The following is a 20165-nucleotide window of genomic DNA, read 5'->3' on the forward strand; positions in this document are numbered from 1 at the left end:
AGCATCAAGCGAGTTTTGCTCACCCTGCTGTTAGCAGACTCGTACATATCCCCTTCCACTTTCCGTGCATACGCTACTAAATTTTCCATTCGGCGGTCCTTTAGAGCAGCGGGGTCCGGCGTAGGGAAGATGGCCTGAACCCTAAACAAACCCGCAGAGAGCAGAAATTGTTCACTAAGTTTCTTTGATTCAGTATAATCGAGACAAACTTAACACCAAAAGAGTTGGTGAGGAGTTTATTACTAACAGTTTGTGTACAAGGTGATTCCGGAGGTCCTGGGTGACGTGCTCGTGCCAGGCCTTCCTCACGCCGGTGGCTGACAGCGGTGCCGCCGTAGGCAGATTACTCATATTGCCCACAGCAGGGATGTCTGACATCAGCTGACTGTGGGACAGGAAACAAACTTGGTCAACAAACAGCAGTACAAAATACATCTCAGGCAATTAAAATCAAGGAGTGCAGGTCTGGCATACGTGTTAGCGTTGAGGGTGGACGACATGGTGCCGTCCGAGAGCAGCTTGGCCTGGTCTGATGTCGGCACGCCAATTGCACTTCCGCTCAGGTTCATTTGACTACCACCTGGACGAAAGACCAAAACTCAAGCTCCGAATAAATGGAAAATAAAACATAAGTTGTATTGCAAGTGCATGAAAACCACTACTGAAGGATTAATAATGCTTTTGCACCGATAAATTATGAAAAAAAATGTAAATATACTTTTAAGATTTCTGAATTTGCATTTAACGTGACAACGTGAACTAAAATATTTCAATAGTCAAACAGCCAGACAGGTTTACCGAGTAGATTGAGTGTTCTCATCTGCTGCTGGGTCTGTGCAGTCGGCTGCCCGGCACCCTGTGTCTGTGCAGGAGACTGGGCTTGCGTGGGGGTTTGGCTGCTGTAAGGGAGGCCGAGGGCGGCGTACGCCCGCTGCATGGAGCTGGGGTCGATGGGTGTGGAGCTGCTTAGAGCAGGCGTCGTCTGCTGGCCCGTGCCGACTGACCCGATGGAGGTCTGCAGACCAGCGTTAGGCGAACTCAGCATAGCTGTAATGCATGAAAGAGATTATTGTTATGAAACGTTATTAACATTCATGTTACAACGGTTACATTCTCTCTGTATCTGTAAAACTTAAAAAATATATATATTTTTTTTCTCTTTTTTACAGATATTGACATTGTAATGTGAACTCTTGGATAATCATGTACAGTAGTAGAAATCTGATATTGTGACAATTCAAGCATTCATCATATGGGCTACTAAACACAGCCATAACAAGGCACCACTGAATTCGATTTTACTGTGTATTGTGTTATAGTGTGTTCAGACCAAACGCGAATGAAGAGCGAGTGATTTACATGTTAAGTCAATGCAAAGACGCGATAGACCTACTTGCGGCACGATTCGCACGAATTGAGCGTTTCGGGCGTTTGACGCGGGATTCGCGCGTGTTGAAAAATCTGAACTTTGGCGAAAATTCACGCCACGTTAACCAATCAGGAGCTTTCTCTAGTAGTGACGTGCAGCGTCTGTGCACGAAGGCAGCCCAGAGAAACAGATAAGCAGCGCAACTTAAGTCTATTTGAATTATAAACAGAGAGCGTCTTTGCAATAACTAATCACATATTTAAAAACTACAATACTAATTTCTCGCTAGAAATGCAATCAGAAGTTGTTGAAAGTGAAAATGAAACTTACATTTATACAAAACTATGCTCCAACGGGCGTTTCGGCCGCCGTTTTATTTTTTCGAGCTTGCGTCTGTTGTGAATTTCACGCGCGAATGAAGCGAGTAAACTCAAAATGTTCAAGCGTCCAGCTACGTTCGAATAGCGCGATTCATTTGCGCAAGTCGCGTTTGGTCTGAACACACTATTATAACCATTCTAAGAACACATCTGCAAACTTCAAACGTATTACATGCATGACACTTCACGTCTGATTCTGCTTAAACAAAGAGAAAACATTTGACACAATCTGTCTATTATAACACAGGAACGCAACTCAAAGGCAGATAAGCCAAACATTTCAAAACCTGTCAAAACAGCCTTCCAAAAGAGAAAAATATATTTATCACAACAACATGGACTTGAAAGAATGAGCTAAGTACAGAGGAGGAGGAGGAGGGGGGTCCCGTGACGCCATTTGCATGGGAAGAAATATAGCTGTGGCGACTCTCCAGCGCAAAAACAAACACTTTAGCTGCCTCGCACTTAGAGTCACGATGAGAGACGCTTGGCAGTGGTAGAGAGAGAGAGAAAGTGAGAGAAATAGGGAGAAATGGAGGCAGTTTGCTGGAGCTATAACAGTGTGAGATTTAAATGAGTCACAGCTCAGCCAGCCAACTGGGCGGCACGGGTCCGATTATCTCCCCCCCCCACTGATGTACAACTCTGCTAGACAAATATACAGAGCGAAATATACAGAGCTGTGAACATTTTAGAACTAATGAACTATGACGTTGCCTTTCCTCACAGACAAGTCCACATTATGCCAACACTTTCCTTATAACTTCACACCCAAATAAAGCGCAATGTACACACTGCAAAAGGATTGGAAATAATACACAAGGACTGGGCGACATACTGAATTTCAGATATTACCAAAACAATTGTGCTGATGATGTGAAATTACAGAATACTGTGAATACTAATTTTTTTTGAAAAGTCAGATCAGGGCCGGGTCTGGGGGGGGGGCACTGCACCCAGATTTTTCTTGGGCCCCTCCAAAAAAATACAGCTAACAATTGAATTAATAAAAAAATAAATGCGTATTATTAAATACTTAATAAATACTTATTCGTATGATCTATTAAAAAATGATCCGTCAATTAAATCACAGAAAAATGTAAAAATTATGCATGCAATGAACCATGATTATATATCTGCCCAAGCAGAATATAAGATTGCCCCCTAGTCGAGCCAGCCTATAGGCCTGATTCAGATTAATGTGTCAAAGCGACACCAAGGGAGGCAATTTCACTATCCCTTTACTTTTCGAGAAGCGCAAGACGTTATCTGAATGGCGTTAGCAAGTGACACAGGTATAGTATCTGTAATACCGGAAACGTTCGGAAAACAAATACTAACCAAACTTTTTTTTTTAATTATCGCAAAAGCAAAAATACTGAGATATATAAAGTATCATCAAAATAAAAAAACAAAAAGATATAACATTTTAGACTGGACATACTTGTTTGTAAAAGGCTTATGATTAAATACCTGAAATTAGATTAGTTAAAGGGGTCATATGGCACGAATACGTGTTTTTCTGTGTCTTTGGTGTGTTATAAGTTGCCCATGCATGTATTAGACACGTAAAATTGCAAAAAGTAAAGTGTCGGAAAAAAATGTGAATTCTATCTAAAAGCGAATGCTCACCCAGACCTGCCTGAAACACGTCGTGTAACCACACCCCCAGAAATCTACATCACTATGATTTGACTAAGAACGTCCAAATGTACACACAAGTAAGGTGGGCGTACCTATCAGAACAATTGCTCAGGAACTTGATGTTCCGAATATGGTAAGAGGCGTCACATTTCCGTCACACGCTTGCAGTATTCGACCAATCACTACGCACTGGTTAACTGGCCAATCATAGCACACCTCGCTTTTCAGAGCGATGAGCTTTGTAAAAAATCTGCGCGTTTCAGAGAGGCGGGGCAAAGAGGAGACACAAACATGCACTTTATGTGGAAAATACAGCGTTTTTGAACCTTAAATCGTGTATACACATTGCATTACATCTAAAACGAACGATAATATTCGTTTTAGCCGTGTCATATGACCCCTTTAAACATTACTTTACGTAACTGCGTTACTCCTAAAACAAGCAACCAACTATATTGTCCTTTTTCAAGCAAACCAACACTCACAATAGTGTTTTGATGCATTAATAGCCCTTATCAGACCAAATGAGTGAGGGTCTAATGGAGGACAAAGACTCACGTTGCTGGTTGCGCTTGTCACTGGCGTTCTTCAGCGGGAGGCAGACGGGACAGTCATGCCTCGTGCAGTTCTTCCAGTGAGAGATGATCTGCCTCGATGAAGCACAGTGAGCCACTGTAGAGAAAAGAAGAAACCCTGTTAATCTACAACTGGTACCAGAACAGAAAAGAAGTGTTAACTTAAGTATAATCAAGGAAAGTACATTTACACAAATGTGCACGTAATCCAACTTCACTTCAACACACTTTCTTTTGGTGCAAGTTTTGAACTTCAAAATGTCATGCACAAAATTTTTTAATCAAATTGACAAAATCCAGATCAAAGCTCAAAGAAGCATGTCTACCAGCAAAACTGAAAGAGACCAAGTTGTCTACACTGAAAGCTCAGAATGCTGAACACCCTGTCTAGACTGCACGCGAACAGCATGATGCAACACGACAAAAGAACCTATTATAAACAGAAATTCTGTCCCCACTGGATGCGGCGCGATGTGTGCGACACTCGATTGAATATTTGATTCATAGTATATAGAGGTACACCGATTGACTGGTCAGAGACCGGAATCAGCCGTTTTTTCACATGATCTCATGCTTTTCACACTAAACTCATGTTGAAGTCGTTCACTCTGTGTACGTAAATTCCATTCAACCTGATTGCTTGTCTTACGTTAAAACTATGGTCATTTCACTTAGGTAAAATGACATTCAAGATCTTCTGCTTGTTTTTAAAATACAAAATATAAAAAACTAATAAATCAATCTATATATGTGATTATCTGATTCAGTTCTTTACTAACACAAGAAATGTGATGATCCATATAAATCTTTAAGGTCTTTGCACATACAGTCTGAAATTTACGTATGCGTTTTTTCGTATTTGGCTCTCGTTTGTACGATGTCTCTGAAATGCTTGCTACGGATGCGAAAACGAACAAGATCCTGTAATTTAATGAAGCTTAGAAAACTGCATTCAGGGAAATTTGGGGAAATTGTAATGTTCAATAACATGAAAATAACATTTGTTATTAAGAAAAAATGTGCATTGAAGGAAAGTAAATATGGTTTTATATATACTGTCAATTATAGTTTGTGGATAGAAAATCGGAATCGGCAAAATTCATAATAAATGGCAATAATCGGAGTTGGCAGGTTTCATTTACAATAAAATCGGAAACCGGAATCGGCCAAGAAAATTGCAATCGGTGCGTCGCTTATATTATACAGTTATATGCATATACAACCATTAGTGAAATGAAAAGAATCTATGCAAATACTATATAAGCAAAAGGCGACAATAGTTTAGTTTGGGGCGAAATTGAAGAACAAAGTGGTATGACGTAAATTTAAACAAAATCTGACCATAAAGCCGAAACGCAATAGTTCGCTGCACCAAACCAATGCTTTACAGAAAACTTCAGTTTGCCCGGTGAACAACTTTGATCTACTGTTGGTCTAGAGCTATTACGTTATAGAGTGGCGTGTTCTAGGGCTCCGCCTTCGACATGGGGATTTTTTGGGGTTTATTTCATTCAACAGAGGTCAAACACGCAAAAAAAAGATACAAGCAAGACTGTAAGATACAAGCAACATGACTACATTGGATTATGGAGTTGCTGAGCAGAAATGGGAAGAATAAAAATGAAATACTAAATAAAAATAGTCTAAGCAAAGTGACCAGGATGGTGTCTGAAACACAGCGGTATCATCCAGATGATGTAAATAAAACAGTAGTAGCCTGTTCATGCATGTCAGAATGGGAGCGTGAACTCAAAGCATCTGCATTAAACTGCTTAGTCACATCGTACCTGTTCTGGTCACGGAGTAAAAAATAAACTATCCAAATTATCCAATTCAAGACAGCAAGTTCTGCCAAGGCTTCCTCAGAGCCTTTAAGAGTCATGCAGCATCAAACACTGTTTCCAAGATGCTCTCTCCAACTCTTGATGATCTTTAAGAATGATTTCTAGACTTCATAGATGTCTGGGTTTCATTGCTTTCCCCAGGAGTGTGAGAATGAAAGATAGGGGTGTCACCGTGGACAGGAAATGTCAGGAAATGAGCTGGCACTGAAGGAAGTCACGCTTGGCACCGTGCTTGTGTTTGAGTTGAAATGAAGCCCTTTGCTTCGGGTCCAACAACAACTATAACTCTAAGAGCAAAGCAGCCGGGTTGAATCAGGCTGCTGCAAGCCGTCTTCTCCCCTTTGCCAACTCTTTAATATTGCGTTATACCAAAAAGGCCAAGATTTTCTCTATAAATGGGCTGTTATATTAAAGACTGTGCGGCCTTCGCTATGGAAATTCCCTGTGTGCGTGTGTCGAATCGACACGCAAAAGTTAGCCATCAGCGCTAGGATTAATTTTGGCGATAGGCACTTGGTTTGGACTCACCTTGGCAGGATTTGCCGGCCTGGCAGTGTGTCATGTGGTTGAGAACGTTCTTCATGGTCCTGCAGTGGGGCAGCGAGCAAGCTCTCACCTCGCCGTTTGCCTGCTCGCGCCGCTGGCACTTGTGGGCGTGGAGCAGCAGAACCAGCTGCTGCTGGATCAGCTTGCGCTTCTCCGGGTCGGCCGTGGGGCCTGCGGACACGCCCTGACCTGCTACCATTCCAACTGGCACCTGCTGCTGCTGGGGCTACGGGGTGAGAGAAGGAACGTTGGCGTTACAGAATAACAGTCTTGTAGTTTAGGCCAATTCAGGAGATGGAGAACTAAAGTGCAATGGGACACTATGAGAAAACTCACCATGTTTGGCACGCTGGTGACTGCTGCTCCTTTGAGGTCAGTTGGGAAAGGTGGCAAACTGTTGGGCAGGGTGCCTTTATTCTGTAGCTGAGCATTTACGCCAGCCGTACCTATTTGTTGCCCTCCGCCCTGATACTGACCGAACTGACTATTACCACCTGCCATGCCCATCTGGAAAACAAGAGATGCAGGACATCAATGAAAAGCGGAAAGCAAATACAGAAAAAACATCGTTCTGAAACAGATCAATATTCAGTCACCAAAAAAAATCATTCATTTTCATTTAATTTCTAGATGTATTGTGGTCATTTTAGTCCAGTGTCTGTTAAATTACAACAAAATCAAACCTCGGGAGTGACCAAGTCATCCAACAGTAATGTGAAAGACTGACAGCATGACAAGACGCATGAAAACTGCTAAAAATCCAGGTTATCACATGAGAAAAAGAATTTTGGAACTTTTCCTAAAAACATGTACAAAAGTTCCCAAAAGTGAATATGAACTTGTTTTCTTTGCAGTATTTGAAGTACATATTAGAAATACAGAGCATCTGTTTTGTTGTTCTGACCGGTTTCTCCTATTCTCTTTTTTTTTGCAAATGAATGCAGATAGAAACAATATTTTTATTTGAAATTGGGAGAATATTGTTAGTAGTTCACAGAATGAATTTTTTTATCATTTTACCTAAACACATACCTAGAAATAGGTATTTTTCCAGCGGGTATATATAAACAACCAATCATATTTGACTGACAAAAATATTAAAAATATTTTTTTAAATATATTACTTTTTTGACATTCTGTGACGGGTGAAATGATAAAATCTATAATAATATTTTCCTTTATCCTTCTAAGAAGCTAATAACATAACATTTATAAAGATGCATTAATGTATTTGGTTATATTTGTTAGTATTTGTTATATTCTGCACCTCTCCTATCAGGTTGCCTGTTGAATGTTAAATGGACCCAATTCATGTCCAATAAAAATGTGATGATCCAACAATAAACTAGCTAGTTTACCTTAATGTAATGCATTTAACTTTAATTTAAAACATTAAAACGGTTAGGCCAAAAGCCTAACTGAGCAAGTGACAAATATAGACATTGAAATTGGCCAATAGTGGTTTTTAGAAACTGTTTATTAATAAATGTTGCCAACTGTAGAAAGATATTCACAATGCGCAAAATAAAAAAAATCCATCAATCAAAAGTATTTCTCCTATTACACCATAAATTCAGTAAATAATTCAATTCTCTTCCTGTCTGCCTGTCTATCTTTGCTCTTTGAAGATTTGCCTTGAGCCAGTAACAAGCCTGTAAAGTTACTCTGAGAAACTTGTCCTCCTTCCTTGAATCTTACAATGACGCGTCATAAACACGTAGCTTTGATGTCTCATGCAGATATCCCTGCAAAAGATTCAGCTGTGCCAAGTGCTGCAAAAACTTGGTTATATCTACATCCTCTACATGCAGAACAGATCTAAAATTATATATCCAAGTGTCTGAGCAATTCACTGCAAATGTCAACCTTACCATGGAAAAATAAAGTTCACCAAATGTTTTCACTATACTGACAGCTCAGATGTCAATATCTGGTTTAAATACCCATAAGAAGTCTTAGAGTTTTAAAGCATTTTTAAAGCATGATTTTCCATTGAAGTAAATGCCATTTTCAGAACTGTCACATCCATAACGGTCCATATTCCTAATAATAGAGCACATGAAAATTAAAATATAGTAACTATTTTATGTTGCATGAAGTGCCAAAACACAAGATCCACTCCAGGAAAACCATCATCTCGCATCTTTATCTGCATCATGTATATCTTCTCGAATGAATGGTTTGTTCTGGTCTGACACGAGCAGAGTCTTTTCCCTCCCGCCAAGATTCCCTCTGTCAGACAGACACCCCCCTCCCGTCCTCGCTGAACTCCAGCAGCATGCCAGCCGTCCACTCTCCTCTGTTGACATCGCTCCAGCAGACAAGATAAAAGAGGCCGGCCGAGAGCCACACACACACCAGCCACCCCTCCTCCTCCCTCACCCCTCGCTCGCCCTTCTCCTCTGTCCATTCATTCATACACACCCGCACACCTCTCTGTGCTTACTCATCCAAATGCACATCTCTCTCTCTCTCTCTCCAAACGGCTGGGATTCTCCTTCCTCTCAGATCTGTAGTGCTCCCTGGGATTTCCTCACAGATATATGTACATTATCAGATTGTTTTTACTTTGAAAAAAATCCTTCACTACATTATAAAGTATATCATACTTTTTACTCAACTACATTTTGTAAATAAATGTTGTTTTATAACATTTTAACCCTTAAGTATTTTTAACTTAAAAAATACAGTACTTTTAAATGTTGTACTGTATAAAAAGGCAAAAAAAAATGTTTATGAAATACCGGAGTATGATATACAGTATGCTTTACAGTGTAGTGAGGTAATTTTTTCCCAAGTAAAATCAGTCTCATAAATTACCAAAAATTTACAATCTATCTCTGTTTATTGCACAAAACTATCACCGTATAAAAGTCAGAGTGGCACAAAAGCGCTCATGCGCCGCATCCTGGGCACAAAATGATGCGCTTCATGCATCCACTTCTTAACACTTACCAGCATGTAGTACTTTTCTGTAACTCTTTGTCTAATGCACTGCAGTAGCCAAGTGACTTGTATGGAATGATTTTGCAGACTAAATTAAAAAGGTATTGCAAACTGCATTTGCAAATTCGTTTTCTATTTGTTCGTGTCAAAATTGTGACATAATTCAAAAAGCAAATGCAAACCGTTTGCATTTGCATTTACGCGAACGTACAATGTCTGCCAAATTTGAAAAGGAAAAGCAAAGTCTATTTGCAAATGAATTACTCTGTCATACGAGTTACGACCCTGCCATATTTAAATCGAAATGGCAATTCCCCATATGCTATTTCACTTCCTCTGGCATCGCGTTTTAAGCCTGCCAAAACTCAAATAAAATCGCAAATCCCTTTGCATTTACGTTTCCTCTGACTTGTACAGAAACCTGTCAATCAACGGCGGGGGTGGGCTTATTCAACGGGGCGTGTTTGTATCGGGAAGTGACATCATTCCATAAAATCATTCCATAGACTTGTGTCATGACTTGCGAAGCTTACAAACAACAATATTTTACATAACTCATTACTCCATTACTTATTTTGAAAACCAAAGCACACCCGCACATCAGCTCTGAGAGCTCCAAGCGTTCTTATATTTTTCGCCATGCTCGCTTGCACTTACTTTTGGCCGGATGTATATGACAAGATTTAAAAAAACTTATCGATAGTAGAGGTATCACTATCGATACACTATCGGAAAAAAAATTATTGCGATAGTTACAGTATATTTATGGCCGCCCAAGTATATTTGGTGTCACATTTTTTTTATCCATCCTAATGACAGTATCTGTGATCGAATAATTAGTGGATAAACTGCGCTTACGCGTCTTCTCTCCTTCCTGACTTGTTTGGTGTGAGTGGAGCGTGGCCGCATCCTCATCTTCCGTGTTCGCATGCACTCTCTCTTCCGATGAGCTCCATTTGTGTGCGCGAGTCCTCGGCCTCTCGTATTTAACTGTCACTTGCATTTAAAATCAAAGAAGCGTTCGTAAAACAGCAACGCATTGTCGAGAAAGGGCAAAAAGCATATAGCCGCTCTTTAATGTAGATGTACTGTATTGAGATTTTGTCCGATGATGTTGCCTTTATAAATCAGGATTTTAGCAGCGGTTAAAGTGACTGCTGGTGGCATCCCGTTGTAAAATACAGCCATGTTCAGACTTGACTTTTTTGAAGCTGTTTTACATTATAATCCTATGGAGTAAACCGTCCGGAGCGCTTTTTCTGCAACTTTTTGAGGTTGAAAAAAGTTCAACTTTTCCGGAAAAAAAAACACCCTACGTCAAGCTCCTTTTTCACAGCTAACCAATGACAGAGACCTGTCGTTTCCATAACAACATGCAAGGAATGTGATTGGTCAAGAAGGCTCAAGCTAGAAAAAATAAAATGGTCGGCCGAATCGCCCTTTGGAGGATAGTTTTGTATAAATGTTTCATTTTCATTTTCAACAACTTCTGATTGCATTTCTATCGAGAAATTAGTATTGTAGTTTTTAAATATGTGATTAGTTATTGCAAAGACGCTCTCTGTTTATAATTCAAATAGACGTCTGTTACGCTGCCTATGTTTCTCTGGGCTGCCTATGTGCGTCATGGCGTTCGGCTGCTATCTGTAACCAAATGCTGCGAGCGTTTTTTTTACTTTTTTCAACTTTTTCTTGTCAAAAAACGTGCTAACACGACGTGATGACATCACAAATATGCTAATTAGTTCGTGACGTCACCAGCGCCCCAAGTCTGTCACAATCCTATGGGAAACACTGTTGTACCTTATCCCACTTATTACACGGCTACTTTCCACATGAGAAAAAAACTGGACATGAATGTGAACTTAACTTTAATATTTTATTAGCTCAATTTTACCGAATGCAGACCCACCCACGAGGAAAAGCCGTTTACTTTCGGTTTTAAGGCAAGAAACGACGTTCAAACGTCACGAACAGGCCATTTGGTTTTGTTTGTAAATATAATGTCATATATGTTATTAAAAGACATATTTAAATTGTCACAAAAACCTGTCAAAATGATTTGCTGCATCCGGGTTACCGGGTTATTCGTTTTGAGAGGTTGTTATCTGGGAATAACGAACCAGCAAATGTCGCGACTGGCCAATCAGAATCAAGCATTCCAACGAGCCGTGTAATTAAACATTTTAATATGGTGATGTGAGCCGAGCATAACATGCGATCCGGGCAGGCCACCGGTGTGTCTAAGATTTAGGAACACATTATTTTTTATACTTTCTATATATTACAAAATCATTACAGAGAAGTGAAGAAGCGTTAAATAAGATGATACTAGGGATGGGCGATATTATATCGTTTGCGATATACCGGTAGAAATTCCCCACACGATAGGAATTAGTCTTCCCTTGATATAAACGATAAATTCTAGTTGATGACGTATTTCTTTGTGAGACCCATTCACAGCTCATATGTGAAGCGAAAACGGGTATAGCGGAGGGCGGACGTGAAGCTGAGAAAGAGTTTGCACTAAAAGACGAGCTCTAAATCTCGTTTAGGTTGGCACTGTAGATGCATCCGAGTTAATGTTTAGTTTCACTTTCGTTTTATTTAATTCGTTTGTTAAGTATTCGTTGATAGTCATAATACGTTACACCACAACATTTAGTTTGGCTAAAAGTATTTATTTAAACATTCGTTAGATGTTATGCGCGCATGCGCAAATTGTTTAATATGATTTCTTGCCTGTTATATACAGGATGAACGGAGCGTCCCGTCGCAGCTCGCGCCCACATGTGCTTTCATAGCGACACAGCGCGCATAGCACTGCTGCCTGTTTACATACAAAACAAAATGCGAGTTTGTATTACGTTATTTTAAATACGTTTATGAGCGTATAAAAGCATGGATTATTTAATTAGATTTCTTTTATCCGCATTTTTCTGTTCTCTTTCTGTAGCGCGAGTCATAGACAGATTCAGTGTATGTTGCTGTGAGAAGAGAAGGTTCACACAGTTCAAGAGAGTGATTGACAGCGTGATGCGATTGATCGTTTCCACCCAACAATAGAATATATACAGTTTTAGGTATGACATGATGTGTTTATTGAGCTTTAGTTCATTTAACTTTTCTTTACTACAACCTTTTGAAGTCGAATCTCACTATTATATTTTATATTTACAAAAATACTGTAGGTATATTTTAGGAGCTGTTTGATTTGGGTTGTTTTACTTTTTGATAATATTTGTTTTTCTGAGGGTCTAGACTACATGCAGCTACTATCACTTGACGCAAAAAACAGCGGTGGATGGTGTTATGGATATATCGTCATTTTTATCATTATCGCAACAAATACCAGGAATTATCGTGATAGAGTTTTAGGGCCATATCGCCCATCCCTAGACGATACAACTATAATACGTCTTCTGTAGCGGTAACTCAACCCTGTGGTGATGCAGTTTTTTATTCTCATGAAATACGAATAGCATTTTTAATTTTAGAGTAATAATTGCTCATCGAATATTCGAACATTCGCACACATCCCTAATACACATGCATACTGAATGGACAGATACATAACCAGCAGAGGTCAGAGTTTCTTAATTACGCTATATTGGTTTGTTCCTTACATAAAGCTATCAAATGACAAAAGACAGACATCGGACGGGATTAGTTTTATATGGGAAGGTGGGGTAAAGTAATTATTACCGGAGCTTCGTCCCGTCCGAATGTGCCATCTCAGTAATAATTACGATTTACGAATTACAAAAGATTACGGCGACTTTTACCTTCTGTAAAAAGGTCTGGAATAACTACCTCAGGTAATACTAATCCAGTGCGAATAGACCAGCTGTAAATATGTACGTAAATATGTTATGTCTTTTCATCTTTAAATGTAGTTTTCTGCGGTTGTTAGAGTATGGAGGCGTTTGATGAAGGAAGCATTCAGTTCCCTTTTATGCGGTATGAAAAAGCATGTGTTAGAGGCACAATTTTTTTTAGCTTTAGGTAGGTTCATTTAATATAATAAATCATTTACCTGGACCTATATATATATACAGTATATACAATATATATATAGTATATATATATATATATATATATATATACAGGTGCTGGTCATATAATTAGAATATCATCAAAAAGTTTTATTTCACTAATTCCATTCAAAAAGTGAAACTTGTATATTATATTCATTCATTACACACAGACTGATATATTTCAAATGTTTATTTCTTTTAATTTGATGATTATAACTGACAACTAATGAAAATCCCAAATTCAGTATCTCAGAAAATTAGAATATTACTTAAGACCAATACAAAGAAAGGATTTTTAGAAATCTTGGCCAACTGAAAAGTATGAACATGAAAAGTATGAGCATGTACAGCACTCAATACTTAGTTGGGGCTCCTTTTGCCTGAATTACTGCAGCAATGCGGCGTGGCATGGAGTGGATCAGTCTGTGGCACTGCTCAGGTGTTATGAGAGCCCAGGTTGCTCTGATAGTGGCCTTCAGCTCTTCTGCATTGTTGGGTCTGGCATATCGCATCTTCCTCTTCACAATACCCCATAGATTTTCTATGGGGTTAAGGTCAGGCGAGTTTGCTGGCCAATTAAGAACAGGGATACCATGGTCCTTAAACCAGGTACTGGTAGCTTTGGCACTGTGTGCAGGTGCCAAGTCCTGTTGGAAAATGAAATCTTGGTCAGAAAAGTTGGTCAGCAGCAGAAAGCATGAAGTGCTCTAAAGCTTCCTGGTATACGGCTGCGTTGACCTTGGACCTCAGAAAACACAGTGGACCAACACCAGCAGATGACATGGCACCCCAAACCATCACTGACTGTGGAAACTTTACACTGGACCTCAAGCAACGTGGATTCTGTGCCTCTCCTCTCTTCCTCCAGACTCTGGGACCCTGATGTCCAAAGAAAATGCAAAATTGACTTTCATCAGAGAACATAACTTTGGACCACTCAGCAGCAATCCAGTCCTTTTTGTCTTTAGCCCAGGCGATACGCTTCTGACGCTGTCTGTTGTTCAAGAGTGGCTTGACACAAGGAATGTGACAGCTGAAACCCATGTCTTGCATACGTCTGTGCATAGTGGTTCTTGAAGCACTGACTCCAGCTGCAGTCCACTCTTTGTGAATCTCCCCCACATTTTTGAATGGGTTTTGTTTCACAATCCTCTCCAGGGTGCGGTTATCCCTATTGCTTGTACACTTTTTTCTACCACATCTTTTCCTTCTCTTCGCCTCTCTATTAATGTGCTTGGACACAGAGCTCTGTGAACAGCCAGCCTCTTTTGCAATGACCTTTTGTGTCTTGCCCTCCTTGTGCAAGGTGTCAATGGTCGTCTTTTGGACAACTGTCAAGTCAGCAGTCTTCCCCATGATTGTGTAGCCTACAGAACTAGACTGAGAGACCATTTAAAGGCCTTTGCAGGTGTTTTGAGTTAATTAGCTGATTAGAGTGTGGCACCAGGTGTCTTCAATACGGCCTTTTCACATGACATCACGCATCTTCCGTTCTGCCGCAAAGCAGTGTATCATTACTTCCGCTAGCACTCCAGTTCATAAGGTGGCGGTAATGCACCTATAAGCTGATTTGCCAACCGCCAGTAAAACTCAAGAAGAAGAAGTTACTTCCGCTAGCGCCTCAGAATGGAGTTTACCAAGTGGCTTGCACATCTGCCACAAATACGTCTAGATGATATACAACGTCTTGCAGACAAATTTTCGCTAAGACAAGATCAAAGCTAGAGAAAGGATACAAATTCTTCATTGAACAGTACCTGTTTGATTATGAAGGTAAGTGTTTTGTTTTCTTTTTGTGTTAGCGAAGGTGCTAGGAGAAGTACTTGAATACGTGTTCTGTCAGTTTTTTTTTCTCACTGTTGTTAAATTCCAGCGCGACGGCAAAACGGAAGTTCTTCTTCTTCTTCTTCTTCTTCTTGTTTGTTGCAAGACAGATGTTATGATACACTGCTTTGCAAAAAGGCGGAAGTTAAGTGACGTCATTGTGAAAAGGGAGTATATTGAACCTTTTCACAATATTCTAATTTTCTGAGATACTGAATTTGGGATTTTCATTAGTTGTCAGTTATAATAATCAAATTAAAAGAAATAAACATTTGAAATATATCAGTCTGTGTGTAATGAATGAATATAATATACAAGTTTCACTTTTTGAATGGAATTAGTGAAATAAATCAACATTTTGATGATATTCTAATTATATGACCAGCACCTGTATATATACTACCTCACAGGTTTTCCTCTCGCAAGGTTTGCATTTGTTACAAATGAGGTAATAAAATGTTTCAAATTAATATTTCATATTTCATAATTTACTAATCGGACTATAGTGCATGACGGCTTTTACGATGGTTTCATGATAGTTGAGCTTTTTTAAGCTCAAGAGTAACATCTGAGGGTAACGCACAGGATCGATCTGGATCCAACCCGTCAGTCCGATACCCGATCCATCAAAAAAGGTCTGTATCGACCCCGATCCCGAGTATCGGATCAGTTCTAGCCATGGGTGATAAAGTTAAGATTATCAGCATTGTACTTTATAAAATTAGATCTAGATCTAAAACATATTGGAAGTTACGTGCTTCTTCCTCAGCTCAAAGAGAATGTACATGTGTGCCCTCTTGTGTGCCGAGGGCTGGTTAAGCCATACAGAGGCAGACAAAGAAAGCCAGCTGTATCTCTGAGAGCCACTCCAGTCTTTTCTGTGGTGAGAGCGTTCATACATCTGCATGACACTGAGAGGCTTGAATTGCTTCCTGGTGGTATTCTGTGAAACCACAGACTCTGCGGCACAGGCTACATCACAAATAAATGCCATCATCAAACTACAGTTACAATCAGCTCTGCTTGGCTTGCAACTGGCAAATGTTTTGGTTTTAGGGTTGGGTGATGTATACCATATTGGCATCGGACGATGGCTACAGTGAAACATCGCAATGGACGATGACATCACCCTGCGGCATTTTAAAGCGAGGTGCATCTGGCACGAGCTGCGCAGAGATGCATCTTTATACAGCGCGCGCTGGGCAGTTATCAATTCAGGTGTGTCACGTGTGTTATCTAGAGATGCACCGATCTTGAAACCTGCCTATTCCCATTTTCTATCCACAAACTATAATTGACAGTATACAGGTGCTGGTCATATAATTAGAATATCATCAAAAGTTGATTTATTTCACTAATTCCATTCAAAAAGTGAAACGTGTATATTATATTCATTCATTACACACAGACTGATATATTTCAAATGTTTATTTCTTTTAATTTGATGATTATAACTGACAACTAATGAAAATCCCAAATTCAGTATCTCAGAAAATTAGAATATTACTTAAGACCAATACAAAGAAAGGATGTTTAGAAATCTTGGCCAACTGAAAAGCATGAACATGAAAAGTATGAGCATGTACAGCACTCAATACTTAGTTGGGGCTCCTTTTGCCTGAATTACTGCAGCAATGCGGCGTGGCATGGAGTCGATCAGTCTGTGGCACTGCTCAGGTGTTATGAGAGGCCAGGTTGCTCTGATAGTGGCCTTCAGCTCTTCTGCATTGTTGGGTCTGGCATATCGCATCTTCCTCTTCACAATACCCCATAGATTTTCTATGGGGTTAAGGTCAGGCGAGTTTGCTGGCCAATTAAGAACAGGGATACCATGGTCCTTAAACCAGGTACTGGTAGCTTTGGCACTGTGTGCAGGTGCCAAGTCCTGTTGGAAAATGAAATCTGCATCTCCATAAAGTTGGTCAGCAGCAGGAAAATAAATCGATTAAAAAAAAAAAAAAATCGATAAATAAGCGCAGTTTATTGGTCGTGGATTAAAAAAAAAAAAGTATCCCTATTGGCTACTAAAAACAACTGCAAATTACTCCCTCCTCAACTTTAGGGCCATGTGTCACAGCGCCCCAAACGACACAAACTCAACATGGCAATGGACACCATTTTGGTCGGAGAGACAGTGCTTTTCTTTCTGTTCTCTTTAAAACAGTCGCATCAGAACGACGAAAGCATGCTCATTCACCAAATGTCAAGTGCAATATAAATATAAGCCTGCAGGGGAATGGGGAGGATTTACTGTATGTAAAATTCATAGACAGCAACATCAATCTATCATAAATATACATTTAAAATTTAAAACGTGGGCAAAACTATGTAACAAAAACAATCACACCTGGCTATGAAACCGAAGCGCTGCTTTCGGACACAATTAGTCCATGACAGTTCAGAAAAACAAGCACTGTACCGGGACATCATTACATTTGCATAATGCCAAAATGAGATATGTGTATGTAACGTGGCACTTTTGATCGATAGCTTTTCATTTGCCTCCCCAAGTGCAATGCTGTGGCTGGCATTATCGCAAGCCTTTAAACAAAATGGCAGAGTTTAAGAGCAGTCTGGCACGTACGGTTCTCATAACGCAAGTATTTGAGCCTAATAAAAAACACAAGTGCCGGAATGAGTCATGCTATCAAACAATGAGGCAGCAAAGTAAGGTTAAGTAATGTGAGCCTCCGTCTCACACTGCCTAAGCTACAATCGTACCATAAATGTACAATAGTAAATAAAACCACCCATCTCACCTTGTTGATGTTGCCAGCCTGCTGAGCGTTGATGCCCATCTGCTGTGCCCCTTGCGTGAGAGTCTCTGCCAGGACGCTGCCCGCTGCTCCCCTCCCCGTTGCCCCTACTGAAGGTGCCACTTGCATAGCAGCACTCTGGTACTGCGTCCCCGCCGCACCGCGACCCCGGCCTACGGACCCAAGAGTTCCATTCATCGCCTGACCCTGCTGAGTGCCCGCGTTCTGTCCCAACATGCCGTGAGGCTGGCCGCTGTTCAGCATAGCTTGGTTAAATCCTGTGCCGAGTCCCATGCCAGCTGATCCAGCATTACCCCCCTGTGTCCCTTGTTTCGGTGTTTGAGAGGGATGGGAAGGAGAGCCCTGACCTAGAGAACTCTTTCCCAGCCCGCCTAGCTGAGCCGCCATGCCTCCGGGCTGCGGACTGGCGATGAGGTTGCTGCTGCTTCCCGGCCGTAGGAGCTCCGAGAGCTGCTTATGCTTGGCGGCAGCGTCTTGTACCATGGGGCCGTGACCACCTGCTGAACCACCGTTAGACGGCATGGACATGAGCCCCAGGTCGCTTCCATTGGGAATCAGCTCATCTGGAAGATCATTCTCCAGGTCATCCCAGGAAAGTGAGCCCAACTCTGAAGACAGAAAAATACTTGTTAAAGTGTTTTGATGGCTGAAAGAGCAACAATTAAGTCGACTGGCAACTGATAGGCTATTGAGATGTTCTACACATTGTGTTGTCGTATCTCTGACTTAAAGGGAACATTCTTTTATCATTTATTCACCCACATGTCATTCCAAACCTGTATGACTTACTTTCTCTTTTGCAGAACACAAGAAGATATTTTGAAGAATGTTGGTAACCAAACAACACTGGACCCAACTGACTGCCATTGTATGAACTACAAAACTATTTCTCAAAATATCAAATCATATAAATAACAACCCTATCCCTTTAAATGGCTAAATACTAAGATATCAACATATTTGAGAAAAAAATGAACGAGAATGCTATACCATAATGTGTAACCAAAAGTCACACATTACATTAACGTGATAGTTCACCCTCATGTCATTTCATACCTGTTTAAATTACTTTGTTCTGATGAACACAGAGAAAGATAGTTGCAAGAATGTTTCAATTCTGTGACATCATTGACTGCCATTGTAGGAAAAGTTAAATGGTAGTCAAAGGTGCCCCAGAACTGTTTGTTTAGCTAAATTCTTCAAAATATATCACTTACAATATATTTTTCCCTACTATGGTAGTGGATGATGTCAACAGAACTGAAAATTGCTAATATTCTTACAAATATCTTTCTTTGTGTTTAACAGAACACATACATTTAAACAGGTTTGCAACAACCTGAGGGTGAGTAAACGAAGACAGAATTTTAATTTTGGGGTGAACTATCCCTTTAAGGGTTTGCGTTAAATTCAGGTTAGGAGTCTTTTCATGCCTTTCACGCCTTTTGTCCCGACAACAAAATATTGTTATAGCAGCTCTGTTGTCTTAAGCAGAACAGCAGCTTGAGAAACAGCGAGAGAGATTTGTGTCTCTTCATCAGCTGAATCAATATGTCTGCATGAGGCTTGATCTGCAACCGAGTCTGCTAACAGCCTTAATGAATCCAGCTCATCTATAAAAACCTGCTAATGAATGTGGTTCTGGGAGACGCTTGACAGTTTTTATACACGCATAAACAAACTGAAGAGTGCAAGATGTGCTGGAACAGCTGGAGAGGAGAGAGAAATTCTCAATCACCTCCGTGACAGTGAGAGACTAGCGGCAGCTGTTAGTGTGTTAAGAAGTGTTAATGTCACCAACGTGGCGGGAAGTGTGGAAAATTAACTGATTTGATAATGATATCCTGAAATACTTCCGATGAGAAAAGAAACTACTAGGTTTAAACTGAGTTTTTTTAAACAAATATATTGTACCACCTCAGTGTAACAGTGAAACCAATGTAGACCATCCGATTTCCTTTGAGAGTAACTTATGGGATTCCTTTTGTCTAATAAAAATGAACACAAACTTTTAAAAAACGAACAAAAATATACAATGAGAAAGAAAAAAAACACTTTGATAATGAAAACAATAAATTCAATTGCAAGAATGTGACATGATTTTCAAATAAACTGCTATTTTCTTAACAATTTTCTAAGTTTCGTTTTTGCAAATAATAGTTTTGAATTCGGTGCTAGATTTATCATTTGCGCTTTCCGAGTTTTCGTTTACGCTTCTCAATT

General features: G+C 40.0%; 1 protein-coding gene across 5 annotated transcripts in view; it reads right to left on the minus strand.

Annotated features, from left to right (window-relative positions):
• Window positions 1–20165, minus strand: part of crebbpa (CREB binding protein a) — a 45037-nt gene that overhangs the window by 14157 nt on the left and 10715 nt on the right. For all 5 annotated transcript variants that reach the window (XM_057325108.1, XM_057325111.1, XM_057325109.1 and 2 more), the window contains 8 exons: window positions 17925–18550; window positions 6695–6865; window positions 6341–6584; window positions 3952–4065; window positions 799–1047; window positions 475–580; window positions 248–385; window positions 24–141 (listed from right to left, as the gene is read on the minus strand). In XM_057325108.1, coding sequence (XP_057181091.1) covers window positions 24–141; window positions 248–385; window positions 475–580; window positions 799–1047; window positions 3952–4065; window positions 6341–6584; window positions 6695–6865; window positions 17925–18550 — 1766 coding nt within the window. The remainder of the gene's footprint in view (window positions 1–23; window positions 142–247; window positions 386–474; window positions 581–798; window positions 1048–3951; window positions 4066–6340; window positions 6585–6694; window positions 6866–17924; window positions 18551–20165) is intronic.

The sequence above is a fragment of the Triplophysa rosa genome, linkage group LG25, assembly GCF_024868665.1.
Source record: "Triplophysa rosa linkage group LG25, Trosa_1v2, whole genome shotgun sequence".
NCBI lineage: Eukaryota > Metazoa > Chordata > Actinopteri > Cypriniformes > Nemacheilidae > Triplophysa > Triplophysa rosa.